Source organism: Aptenodytes patagonicus, chromosome 7 (assembly GCF_965638725.1).
Source record: "Aptenodytes patagonicus chromosome 7, bAptPat1.pri.cur, whole genome shotgun sequence".
NCBI classification, from domain to species: Eukaryota; Metazoa; Chordata; class Aves; order Sphenisciformes; family Spheniscidae; genus Aptenodytes; species Aptenodytes patagonicus.
The window spans coordinates 65,154,826-65,166,888 of record NC_134955.1 but is presented as its reverse complement, the minus strand read 5'-3'; the positions used below and the strand labels follow the sequence as shown (position 1 = coordinate 65,166,888).

The 12,063-nt window shown below is 38.5% G+C and overlaps 1 protein-coding gene across 2 annotated transcripts in view; it reads left to right on the top strand.

Moving 5' to 3' along the window:
- Positions 1–12,063, top strand: part of SYNE2 (spectrin repeat containing nuclear envelope protein 2) — a 205,929-nt gene that overhangs the window by 97,049 nt on the left and 96,817 nt on the right. For both annotated transcript variants that reach the window (XM_076345620.1, XM_076345619.1), the window contains exons 55-61: positions 1,066–1,221; positions 3,996–4,136; positions 4,476–4,658; positions 5,429–5,566; positions 6,996–7,181; positions 8,687–8,809; positions 11,309–11,491. In XM_076345620.1, the coding sequence (XP_076201735.1) occupies positions 1,066–1,221; positions 3,996–4,136; positions 4,476–4,658; positions 5,429–5,566; positions 6,996–7,181; positions 8,687–8,809; positions 11,309–11,491 (1,110 nt within the window). The remainder of the gene's footprint in view (positions 1–1,065; positions 1,222–3,995; positions 4,137–4,475; positions 4,659–5,428; positions 5,567–6,995; positions 7,182–8,686; positions 8,810–11,308; positions 11,492–12,063) is intronic.

The window sequence follows — 12,063 nt, the reverse complement described above, 5'->3', positions numbered from 1 at the left end:
TCTTAATTGGGCCATTTGACAACAACAGCCTTCTCTATGGTAGAATGAGGCACACAGCTGTTTCATGGTTTTGAGTTTTTTAATATCAGACCCAGTTGTCGTGGGATGGCAGGAACCAAATCAATCTCAGACTCTAACATATTTCTTCTGTGCATTGTATTTGTGTGAGGGAAAAGATTCCCAAGTGAAGACTAGGATTTAATGGATTACCATTACCCCTGATTGAAAAAGAAAAGGATGTTAATTTCAATGATGTCTTTCGTTGCCTGGGAGGAGCTTTAGATCATTTTCCCCAATAACTTGAGTTAACATTTGAGTTTCTCAAACAGCTGAGCATTGGGAAAAGGGACCATAAAGCAAACAAACAGAACTTTCCAACTTGAAATTCTAGAAAACCTTCAAAACAAATAAGTTGCTTCATTCTTTCTGCAAGAGGACTTAGATGGGATTTTATTTCTAGGCCACAGGCTGTAGACAGTTGTTCAAGTTTCTTTTATCTCATAAAACCTACATTCTTCATGCAGAACTAGAAACTACTGTTTTGAAAGGAGCCTGCTGTGCTGCTCTGCGTAATTGCCTGAAAGCAGATACTTCAGCTTGAAACCTGTTGCTTTTTGTGGCCTTTGTGTTGTTTATAATAATGAAGGCATGAACGTTGGCTATTAAACATCTTTCAAAGAGAAAATGCACTTTTGGCAAAAGGGAGAGTACAAAGGTTAACATTTAATCATAGGAGCACTTCAAATGATTACATTGCTATACCTGTCAATAAACATCAGTGCATCAGTTGCCTGATATGGAATAGTATCAAGTTTAATTAATTCTTACAGATTGAAAAGCATCATTTGATTAAATGAGTGAGTATTTCTCAAAGTTAATCTGCTTGCAGGGGTAGTCAAATTAGGTTTGATATCACAAAAACAACTTTTCCAAACCATAATCATGGTAGGAAATATAAAACACAATATGTATGTATCTATATATACACATATGTACATATACACACATGCACATGCACTCAGTAAAAACTGGGTAAAACTGCTGAAGTTACTCTTAATTTTGTAGGAGGTTCAGAGTGTGATCAGTAAAGAAAGTCAAACTCTAAAGGATATCATGGAGAAACTCCGGATCAAGTATTCTGAAAAGTATACAATAGTTCCTGCAGAGATCGAAACACAGCTGGAGGAGTGCAAGAAAGTATTGCAAGACCTAGAAGACAAGGTAACTGTTGATGTAATTTTCATATTTACCTTTTTGTAATGTATAAATAAGTACAGCAATATTTCATGAGTATTGTAACTATAAATTTCCACTTGAAACATTGATTATTTTCATTTGCATTTTCCTCTCAGTGAAAATGTACGCATGAGGAAAGATTCCTCATGCTAACTGTCTCCTTTTAGAAAAACCTTACAGTAAGCAGTGTGAATATAATATTTTTCTTTTCCGTTAAAAGAGGACAGGCAGAACCACAAGCAACAAAGTCTTGGATATGATATGGATCCTGTCTTCTATGCAGTCTGATTATTAAACTGAACTAGTAGTCAAAGTTGTTTGGGAAGTTTGTATAGCTTAACTGAGAAGATATTTTCAAAATTGGACTTTTGAAACCGGATTTTTTTAATCTAATTTGCACACACGGTAGGCTATCACAGCATGGTTCTTTATACCACCCCTCGGGACATGGTTGCATTCCTTTAAAAGCAGGCAGGGAATTTAAATAACTAAATAACATTGCCTTGGCTTTTTGCAATGTTTTCTATCTACAGGGGGCATAAACTGAAAGCAAAATTAAAGGAAAATGGAGTAATACTGTAAGTTTGGGGTCAAATTTTAGCCTGGTATAATTATCATTGTTTTTTATTCATTTGTGTTACTTATAAAAAGAAAAAAATATTTCAGTTCTCTTATTTCAGAAATAATAATCTTTAATGCTAATTTTAAAGGCTAAATCTCAGTTAATTTGATAAAACTTGAAAGTTTAATAAAACGATTTTGAAATGCAGTTACTTGGTAGTGTCTGTCAGATTATTCATTCATTTTATGTTGCATTAAATATTTAGATATATATTCGTTACAGCTTATTAGTTTTAATTTAGTTAACTTCATAGTTTCTGTTTCAACATGGAACCAGTCTTTTTAGAACCAATAACTGGGTCAGAGAGAGAAGGAGAAGGGACGTAAAACAGTATTTATGCTTTGGGGTTTTTTTTGTTGTTTACTGTTTCATTTACTGAGATAAAAGATTATACCAGCGCACATGTTGGAGTGAAAGAACTGGTCCTGGAAACTAGATAACATTTGCTTTTCATATTTAGGTAGTGGAAAACAATATAAACTATCTTGGAAGTTTTTAAAATGCATTTAGGAAACAAAATAAATCCTAGTGGAACTGGAGATCAGCTTAGTTACATACTAGGAGATACCAGCGTGTGTTAAATTGAATTAACTTGTCATATTTTAATGGCATTCTGCTTTCTTCTAAATCTGCTAACCTAAAAATGAAAATAAATCATACTTTTGATGCCATGCATTTTATGTGAAAAATAGAATAAATTTATCCCAGCAAGAAGTCTTGAAATTAAAATCCTGCCCTACCAATGACCAGAGCATTGACAGATGCAGCGTTTTTTCTGAGGAAAGATGGGAAGTCCATGCTTGGTCTGCTTTCTCATTTCCAACTGTGTCGCATCACTCATACATGTTTCTGTTCTATTTTGGAAACTAGCGCAACAAACATCAATAATTTTTTATGTTTGGTATACTCCAGGATAGTAGTAATGGTTAAGTGTTTAGTGATTACAGTCTGAGTTCCTTTTTCCAGGGAGTCTTAGGCACTAAGTACAGACTGGACTTCGTAGGTTTTTTGTATAAGCAGGAGTATTTGAGAGGAGCGCTGCAGTTCTTTTTGCTAGATATTTATTTTGATTAATGTAATTTTATCAATACCTTACTATAGGTATTATTATATTGGTCTGACACTACGTGGTGGAATCTATAAATAATAAATAATGTTAATAAAATTAAGAAATAAAAATGGATAAAAAATTTATTAACTAAATAGTGATCTTAATTCCTCTTCCCACAAAAAGGATAAAGTATAAGGAGCTTCAAACAAGAATAACTACTAAACTAGAAATCTTTTGCATCAATACAGCATAAAGCTGTTCAATGTGCATATGCCCCATAAATCCTAGGGCTGCAGCACACAAAGGATTTACCATTATTTAAAAATTTCCTGGGGCTTGGCTGACCTTAACAGCTAGCAGGGTTTAGTAAGAAAAGATGTTACTCTGGGCTAAGAGTAAGGACTTTCTCACTCCCTGCACTTCATCTAGTCCATAGTAACCTGGTACCTTAGTGTGTTGCTCAGTTCTGTGCTCAGGCAGTTACTCAACTTCAGCTTACTTGAGAGTTTTTCTCTTCACATAGAAAATCGTGCCCTCCAGTGTATTGATTTTTCATTTCTGTGGAGTTCTGCAGAGTAAAATTAAGTTCCACATACTTTATGGGGCTCAGAGCCTTTTATTTTAGTAATAAATCTCTAAATTTATATTTAGAAATTCACTATACATTGATGCACTTCCATATTCCCTTATTTGGTACATGGAAGTAATAGCTGTCAGCTGAGACATAAAGGTGTCATTCTAGGTTTCTGACAGCACAAATCTAAACGTGACCCTTTCCACAATGCAGCCTGATCAGCCTCTGTTACAGATTAGAACAGGAGCAGTTGAAGCGAAGCACCCATTGTTTCTTCAGGGATTGCCTTTCTTGACCAGTCATTTTTGAGTGAGAGGAAATCATTGAACAACATGTAAACGTTGAACCTGCTCACATTAACGCTTCTCCCTGCAAATGTAATTCCATTCCTGTGTTTTCAAGTGACTTGTCAAGAGAAACATGAAAAGAATTTGAATATTTTTGGTGAGGTGGTGCACAGAAACAAACAGATCTTTGTAATCTCCCCTATCGTTTTCTCTTTACTCTGACAGGTTAGCTTTGAAATCTTGCAGAGCTCTCCTCAGTATGTGCTGAAAAGAAAAGCAGAAACTATTAACAATGGCCTTCAAGCTATTGAAAAGATGTTACAACAGAAGAGTGAAAACATTGCAAAAGCCAAAGAAGTTCAGAAGGTAATCTTGCCAAAAAAAATTTGTGGGCGCTAAAAGATTTTTGGTTGTTTCTACAGAGCCTGGTTTAGCAGGAGCGTAAAGTGGCCCTCCATTCATTTTATGTCTGTAAAAGGAGAAGTACAAGCAAGCATTTAGCTGGTGAATATTTACCAATTCTTTCTCACAGGAAAATACGTGTTTTTTTCAACTGTGAATCACACCGGTAGATGCAGAGTGTTCTGTTCCCGTCATATCAGTTCCGAAATCTTTGCAATTCCACATGCCCCACATGCAGAACAAATAACTGCTGTTATCTTTGAGCCTGACCTTATATTTCATTTCCTCTCTCTCCACACGCAGCAAATCTGGGATATGCTCGACCTTTGGCATTACAAACTCAATGAACTGGATGCAGAAGTGCAAGATATAGTAGAGCAGGATTCCTGCCACGCACAGGAGTTGATGGATATCTTAGTGACCCCCCTTCAGCAGTACCAACAGGTCTCGCAACTCGCTGAGCGCAGAACTGCCATTTTAAACAAGGTAGATGCAAATGTAAAAGTTTAAAAAAAAAAATCACATCTTACAAAAAACAAAATAAAGGCTTTGCATAAAACATCATCAAAGGCTGTCAAGTGAGTAAAGAGTCAAAAGCCTGCTGTAGGTGCATTGGCTTATTGTAACTAAGAGTTTCTGGAGCGGCAAACATCACCTCCAGCTGCTACCCAAAAGGACCGGCTCTGCACCATGGTTGACGGGGGTTAGCATGGGGAATTCATGCCCCTGGATGGGTGATGAGATGGTTTTGGACATCAGGAAAAATTTCTTTACTGAAAGAGTGGTTAAACGTTGGAACAGGCTGCCCAGGGAAGTGGTTGAGTCCCCATCCCTGGAAGTATTTAAAAGACGTGTAGATAAGGCACTTAGGGACATGGTTTAGTGGACATGGTGGTGTTGGGTTGACGGTTGGACTTGATGATCTTAGAGGTCTTTTCCAACTTTAATGATTCTATGATTCTCTATGACTCTGCTAACGGGCTATCTATTAAAGTAACATTGATGTATAAATCGCAACAGTGCCCCCATGAAATGAAAGTATGTCAGCACCAAAATGACCTTTGATTAGAGGAGATATAGCCTGAAATCATGAAACTGTTTCAGAAAAATTATGATCTTTATTTCACCATACTAATTTAACTGACCTTGATGAAAATGCATCCCGTTTTCTTTTAATCTTGTCCATAGATGTGTTTATCCTATACAGTGAATAGAAATGCATTTGTGCCTTTTTGTAAAATCCTGTCATTTCCTAGGCTGCCAACAAGATGGAAGAATGTGATGAACTCTTGAAGAATGTGAAAGTTTGGATAGAAAACACGAACTGCTTGCTAAAAGCAGATGCTCACAGTGACTCTGCAAAAAGCTTACACAAACATACTGATGACCTTCAGGTAAGTGTTAATGCAGATATATGGTCTTGTTAGAACTAGTTGCTCTGTACAGACAAAATTTTGCATTCTTAAGTCTTACTGCCATAAATAATTTACCGTTTTCAATAAATCCTTTAAGTGCAAAATAGTTATCGTTGACACTCCTGAAATATAGATGGATACTTTTTGGTGTTGAACATATCTATCTTTTGAAAGTGCTGAACTGTAGTACATCTATTTTCCAAAATTTTGTGACTGTCTTCTGTTACCTTACTGTGTGGCTATAATCAGTATTTACTGCCTGAATATGTATGGTTCTTTCTGTATTGTGTGTATGTCATCCAAAAATGATAAAGTGGTATTTTGATGTCTGTGTGTTAGATGGAAACTTTGAAGTGAATTGTGATTTGGAAGGCAGTTCTTACTGTATCTTGAAGGTAATTCTGATTGGTAATTTCAAGAATCAAATGTTTGTAATATTACAGGGAAGATCAGGGCCAGGCAAGTGCCAAGAGGATTTCTGGCAATTTGATATTTGAAATTCCAGTTTTCTATATGTCCGCTCCTTGGCTTAGGCCAAGAGAGAAAGTTGGTGCTCTGAACATAGGTTTTTGTATTAAAACTAGTAAGAATTCCTTACAAGAAGTAGCTGACTGTTCTGGACTGATATGTTACAGAGCGCAATGGGGAGATTGTGATTTCCAAAATCTGTGAACGTTTTTGTGAGAAAACCTTATTGTCTTCTGCGTTTGTGGTTTGGAGTGTTTTATGTGTTCTGGGCTGGGAAACCAGTGGATTTGGAAATGCACCCAAGGCTTGCGTTAGAGTTGAGACGTGCATTCAGTCCTTTCCTTCAGTGGATCACATGCATTTCTTGCAGCCCTGTTCTTCATGAAGACATTCGCTGTAATTAATCCAAAAGCTCATCTAGTTAGCTGCAGGAGATGTGAAAATCTTCCCATTGTGCACAACTGGCCAGATATTTTCTGGAGCATTCTGTTACATCTGCTGTCTGCAGGCTGGTGTGCAGAAAACCCTTTTCAGGTGCCTGGCTGACATGTCTTGTTCATGTACTTGGGATCAGCCTGACCATGGCACAGGAGCTGGAGAGGAATCTTCTCCAGGATCTCACACTTTTCTTTTTTTGGGGTGGGACCTCTCTCTGAGTTTGAAATCTTCCTCTTCATGCCTTTTGTCATGCTCATGTAGACTTATTTTATCTAATTGATTCCCTTAAAATCATGGCATCAGTCTCAGTTTTCTGCCTGCAGGATGCAGCAGTTTGGTTCCCTTAGGACTGAAGTGTGTTAGTCTGAACTAAGCTTTTGGGAATATATGCAATGGTCAGTGACATACAGGAAATTAAAACTGATTCCTTCTGGCCCTAACCTCTGTGAAACTTTCATGTTCACCATTGATGGATCAAACTAAGCTCTTATTTTGTCTCCAGATGACTTTGGAGGACTCAGAGCAAAAGCGGAATCTTCTACACAGTGTTTACTTGGAGCTGGAGGAGCTAACACCAGTCTTTGAAACAGACAGTGTAATGCAACAGCTAAATGAAATAGATGATAAAGTAGCAACTTTACAGCATGAGATAGCAGAGATTCTTCCACAGATCCAGCATGTGGCTGATGTAAGTTTGGGCAATCTATAAGTGCCTTTTATCAGAGCTTCTTCATATGTTATGAAATACAGCTTATATTGCCTGCATAGAAAAAAGGTGTGCTGTTTTTAGTAGGTGTGCCAAGTGAGGAAATTAATGGTTTGGAAGCAAACCATCAGAAGGTGTTTGGTATCTAATTAAGCTGTAAAGTTCAGGAGTATTGATGAAACTCCTTGTTTAGGAGGAGAAATGCAGGGCTTGTTTACTGGAAATTAAAAGGGCTTATCTTGCTGGAGGGTAGGGCTCCTATTCAGAGGCACCTGGACAGGCTGGAGAAATGGGCTGACAGAAACCTCATGAAGTTCAACAGAGGCAAACGCAAAGTCCTGCACCCAGGAGGGAACATGTCCAAATACCAATCCAGGCTGGGGGCCAACCAGCTGGAAAACAGCTTTGCCAAAAGGTCTGGTGGTCCTGATGGACAACAAGTTGATCATGACACAGCAGCATGGCCTTGCAACAAGAAGGCCTACAGTATCCTGAGCTGCCTGAGCAAGAGTGTAGCCAGGAGGTCCATGGGAGCAATCTTTCTTTTTGGCACCTGTGAGATCATATGTGGGTGCTGTGCTCAGTTTTAGGTTTCCCAGTGTAACAAAGACATAGACATACCTGGAGTGAGTCCAGGAAGGCCACCAAGGTGGTCGGGGGCTGTAGCACAGGATGTAAGATGAAGGGCTGGGAAACCTGGGTCAGTTCAGCCTGGAGAAGAGACAACTTAGGGGTTGGGGGGGTGGGTATTACTGCTCTCTACTGCTACGTAATGGGACTATAGACAAGATGGAGCCAGACTCTTCTTGGGGCGTGCAGAGAAAAGATGAGCAGTAACAGACCCACATTATAAGAAAGGAAATTCCATCTACATTTTTAGGATGGATTTTTTTTTGCAGTGAGATTGGTCAAACACTAGATCGGGGGCCCAAAGAGGGGGGTAAAATCCCCATCCCAGGAGATACCCAAATCTCAACAGGATCAGGCCCCAAACGACCTGCTCTGATGGGCACCAGAGACCTCCTGAGGTCCCTTCCAACCTAATTTATGCTGTGACTCTGTCTCCGTGAGAGTTCACAAGTAGCTGTACTGTATGTGGATCCATTTTCTATCTGACATTAAGGCTCTTCATATAGAAAGCTGCAACAGTGTAATTAGAGCAGTTTCCTATGCTGATAACTATCACCACTGGAAAAGTGTCTTGTCACTACTGGTAATTTATAATGTGACTTTTCAAGGATATTTCAATTCTGTATTCAGGGTTTAAAACAGACCAGGTGACCTTAGATACTTAATTCCTCCAGAAGTTATGATGATATGTAATTTAAAATAACTAGCCTTTTGATTGGTAGCATCCATTAACATATCCTGCATATGCTGCACTTGTTTTTCAGTATTTCTTTTTAAATTTAAGTAAAAGGCAGAAATACAAGCTGACTTTGGTATTTGTACTATCTACAAATATTCTCTTTGTTCCCAAAATCTAGGAATTGGATGCTATTGAATCTCACGTGAAACTGTTTGAGAAGGACATTGCCAAAATGAAGACAATCCTGTCATCAGAAGATCTGTTAGAATTTTCTCCTAAAGACCAACTTAAACATGGACAGGTCCGTGAAAACTCCTATATAGGCTTTTTTCCCCTATATATTTATGCATAAGTTAGCATAAATATGCTTTCACAAGCATAAGGCTGTTTTGTGACTGCAAACTACCATGGACAAGTTTTTAGTATATGACTTTGAAATGTTAGTATCACACAAATTCTAACTCTCAGGTCAAAGATTGAAAGTATTCCTTCAGTCATGATTTCGGCTACATATTTCTACAGTAGCAAGTAGTGCAGTCCAAGAGGAGCACATTGGGAGGACAAAACAGTTGGTGCAGAGGACCTGATATCTGTGTTGTATGTGTCTTGGGGGCTTACTTCGGACTGATCCTGTAGAACGGACATCCATTAGTGGCTGGGTGTCTTCAGAGGCTCTTCTGGAGAGTGTCTTCTGCTTTAGTTTCATTTGAAAGGAATCCAGTTTGCATGCTCCAAGACAACTGTGCAATGTAAACCCTAAGGTGAGGCTGTTGGGAGATCCCTTCAAGAAGCACAGTCACGGTTTGAACGAAAACATTTGAAATTAAAGCACTATTGAGAACATGCCCATAGAGAACTCGAGTATGTAACTTAAGCACACATTGTCAGACATACCTGCCATATTTGCGTGTCTCCATTTTTGGAAAGTTTATGGCCTGACTTTCAGAGACACTTGCTGCACATCACTCTACTTAGCATCAAACAGTAAGTAATCTGAAAGTCTGAAAATCAGACTTTTTTCCAAAAATGGAGGCAAAATTTAGCAGATGTTTCTGGAAATGTAGGCTGGAATGACTTACCATAAAACCATTTCATCAGGCAGGGACTTAACTGCAAAGATACCTTGGCAAGATGGTTTTCCTTTCTCTGCTTGAATGAAGTAAAGCAAAGTATTATGGTATCTTTTCTTTTATACCACATGCAGTCCACATTGTTCGCTGACTGAAATGCAGAAAGGTTCAGTTTCAGGGGAGGGAAAAAATGTCGTCATACCTGTCATAGCTTTGTTATCCAGAGAACAATTTTGTAATGGCTACATTATATGGAAAAACTAAAGTAATATTTCTTCTGGAAGATAATGTTCACCTACTTCCTTATTTTAGATTGAAGCCTGGATAGTATGCTAATAATAAAAAATTCCTGATATAGGCTGCTTATGAATGAGAAAGTAAGCATCTCTATTCCAATTGGGGCCTTTTAAAATGAAATCTTCTTGAGAGGGAATTTAACAAAAATATTAGTAATTAAAAGGCCCAGAGGTGGTTTGTATTTATATTTTTTTTCTTCTAAACTTCCCAGCTGAATGAGGTCTCAGTAGGATTTCATATTTCTTTAGGAGGACCAAGAAGTTGTGAGTTGGTATTGCCATTCTGTCTTTCCTAAGTTGATCACTGAGTCTTCCATAAAACATGTATTGTGGTATGAAACTGCACATTTCTGTTCATCCAAAACTGATAAAGGTGATTGTAAACTGTGCATCCACTCGGGGTGTTGTGATAGGAAAGGTCTTTGACAGGAAAGCGGTCTTCAGAGGTTTCTCCTGGCTTCCATCCTGGTTCATCATCTCAGCTATGTTGATAAGACTGTTTATCAGCATAAGAAAGACACGGACCTGCTGGAGAGGGTCCAGAAGAGGGCCACGAAAATGGTCAGGGGGATGAAACACCTCTCCTGTGAAGAAAGGCTGAGAGAGTTGGGGTTCTTCAGTCTAGAGAAGAGAAGGCTCTGGGGAGACCTTATTGCAGCCTATCAGTACTTAAAGGGGGCTTATAAGAAAGATGGGGACAGACTTTTTAGCAGGGCCTGTTGCGACAGGACAAGGGGGAATGGCTTTAAACTAAAGGGGGGTAGATTTAGACTAGACACAAGGAAGAAATTTTTTACGCTGAGGGTGGTGAAGCACTGGCCCAGGTTGCCCAGAGAGGTGGTGGATGCCCCATCCCTGGAAACGTTCCAGGTCAGGCTGGATGGGGCTCTGAGCAACCTGATCTAGTTGAAGCTGTCCCTGCCCACAGCAGGGGGGTTGGACTAGGTGACCTTTAGAGGTCCCTTCCAACCCAAACTATTCTATGATTCTATAAAATGGCTGGCTTTAACATAGAACATTTCATGGCTGGTTTGCAGCACAAAAAAGAAAAAACAGAGTTGGCTAGAGTGACATCAAAGGGTTTGCACCATTTTTTTAACTGTCTTCACTGCCAAAGATGCACTACTTTGAAATGACATGCTTAGTAAATAGTAACTACTCTGAATGTGACCCTTTTTTGGTCACTGTGCAAACTTTATGTATGTATATGCAGAAAAAGCAGAATTGTAAATGTGAGTTGTATCTTCCTCTTGCTTTAGACAACCTCACCATGGATTTTCACTTATTTGTTCCAAGATTAAAATATTCTTCCTTCTTAAATGGGAAACTCACCAAAGAGAACTTTTGCACATCATGACAGTAGTATGATTTTCATTTCAGTGTTGATTTTTCCAACTCAGTATCACATCCATCATCTGTCCCATATCCTAATAGGTTATACTTGACCATGTTGGTCCCATGCAGAAGACCATTGTTCATATACAGTCCTATGAAGAAGCACTTCAGCTGCCAGGGGTGAAAATGCAACCTTTCTCAGTCTTCCAAAGAGCAAGACAACTCTTGAGAGATTTGAAGAAATTAGAAAAAATTACTAAGGAACAAAATGATCTACTGGAGGTAATTGATTTTTTTTTTTTTTTTTTTTTTTTTTTACTGTCAGCTAAACCACCTTTATTTTATAATAATTTTGATCACTAGACAATATTGTTTTGTATTGTACAGGCATATAGTACAGCTACTTTGTCTTCTATGTAATGGTTTGGGGATTTTTTTTGTTCTGTTTTTTTCCTGTGTAATTTGATACTACAACAAGTCTTGAAATTAATTTCAGTTTTGTAATTCAGTCACAACTGACACCATGTGTTTTAGCATATTGTAGAAGAAATGAAGGCCCAAGTGTCTTATGACCCAGGTTTGCACAACTGATGATTGAAGTCCAGTGTTATACGCAGGTGCTCATGTCTGCAACGTACAAGTCCGTAAATGTATCTTGAACATGGAAATTCTTTGTTGACAGCCATTAGATAGAAATTGCTGACAATTAATAGCAGAAAGTCTTTTACTAAAGATGGTCTTCCCAGATCAGTGAGCCAGGAAAGTGACCGTTTTCTACCGCAGTCGCTTGGTTAATTCATTGTTTGGAGGCAGGCCAACTCATGCCCCCAGAAGGATGCCCCATCCCTGGAAAC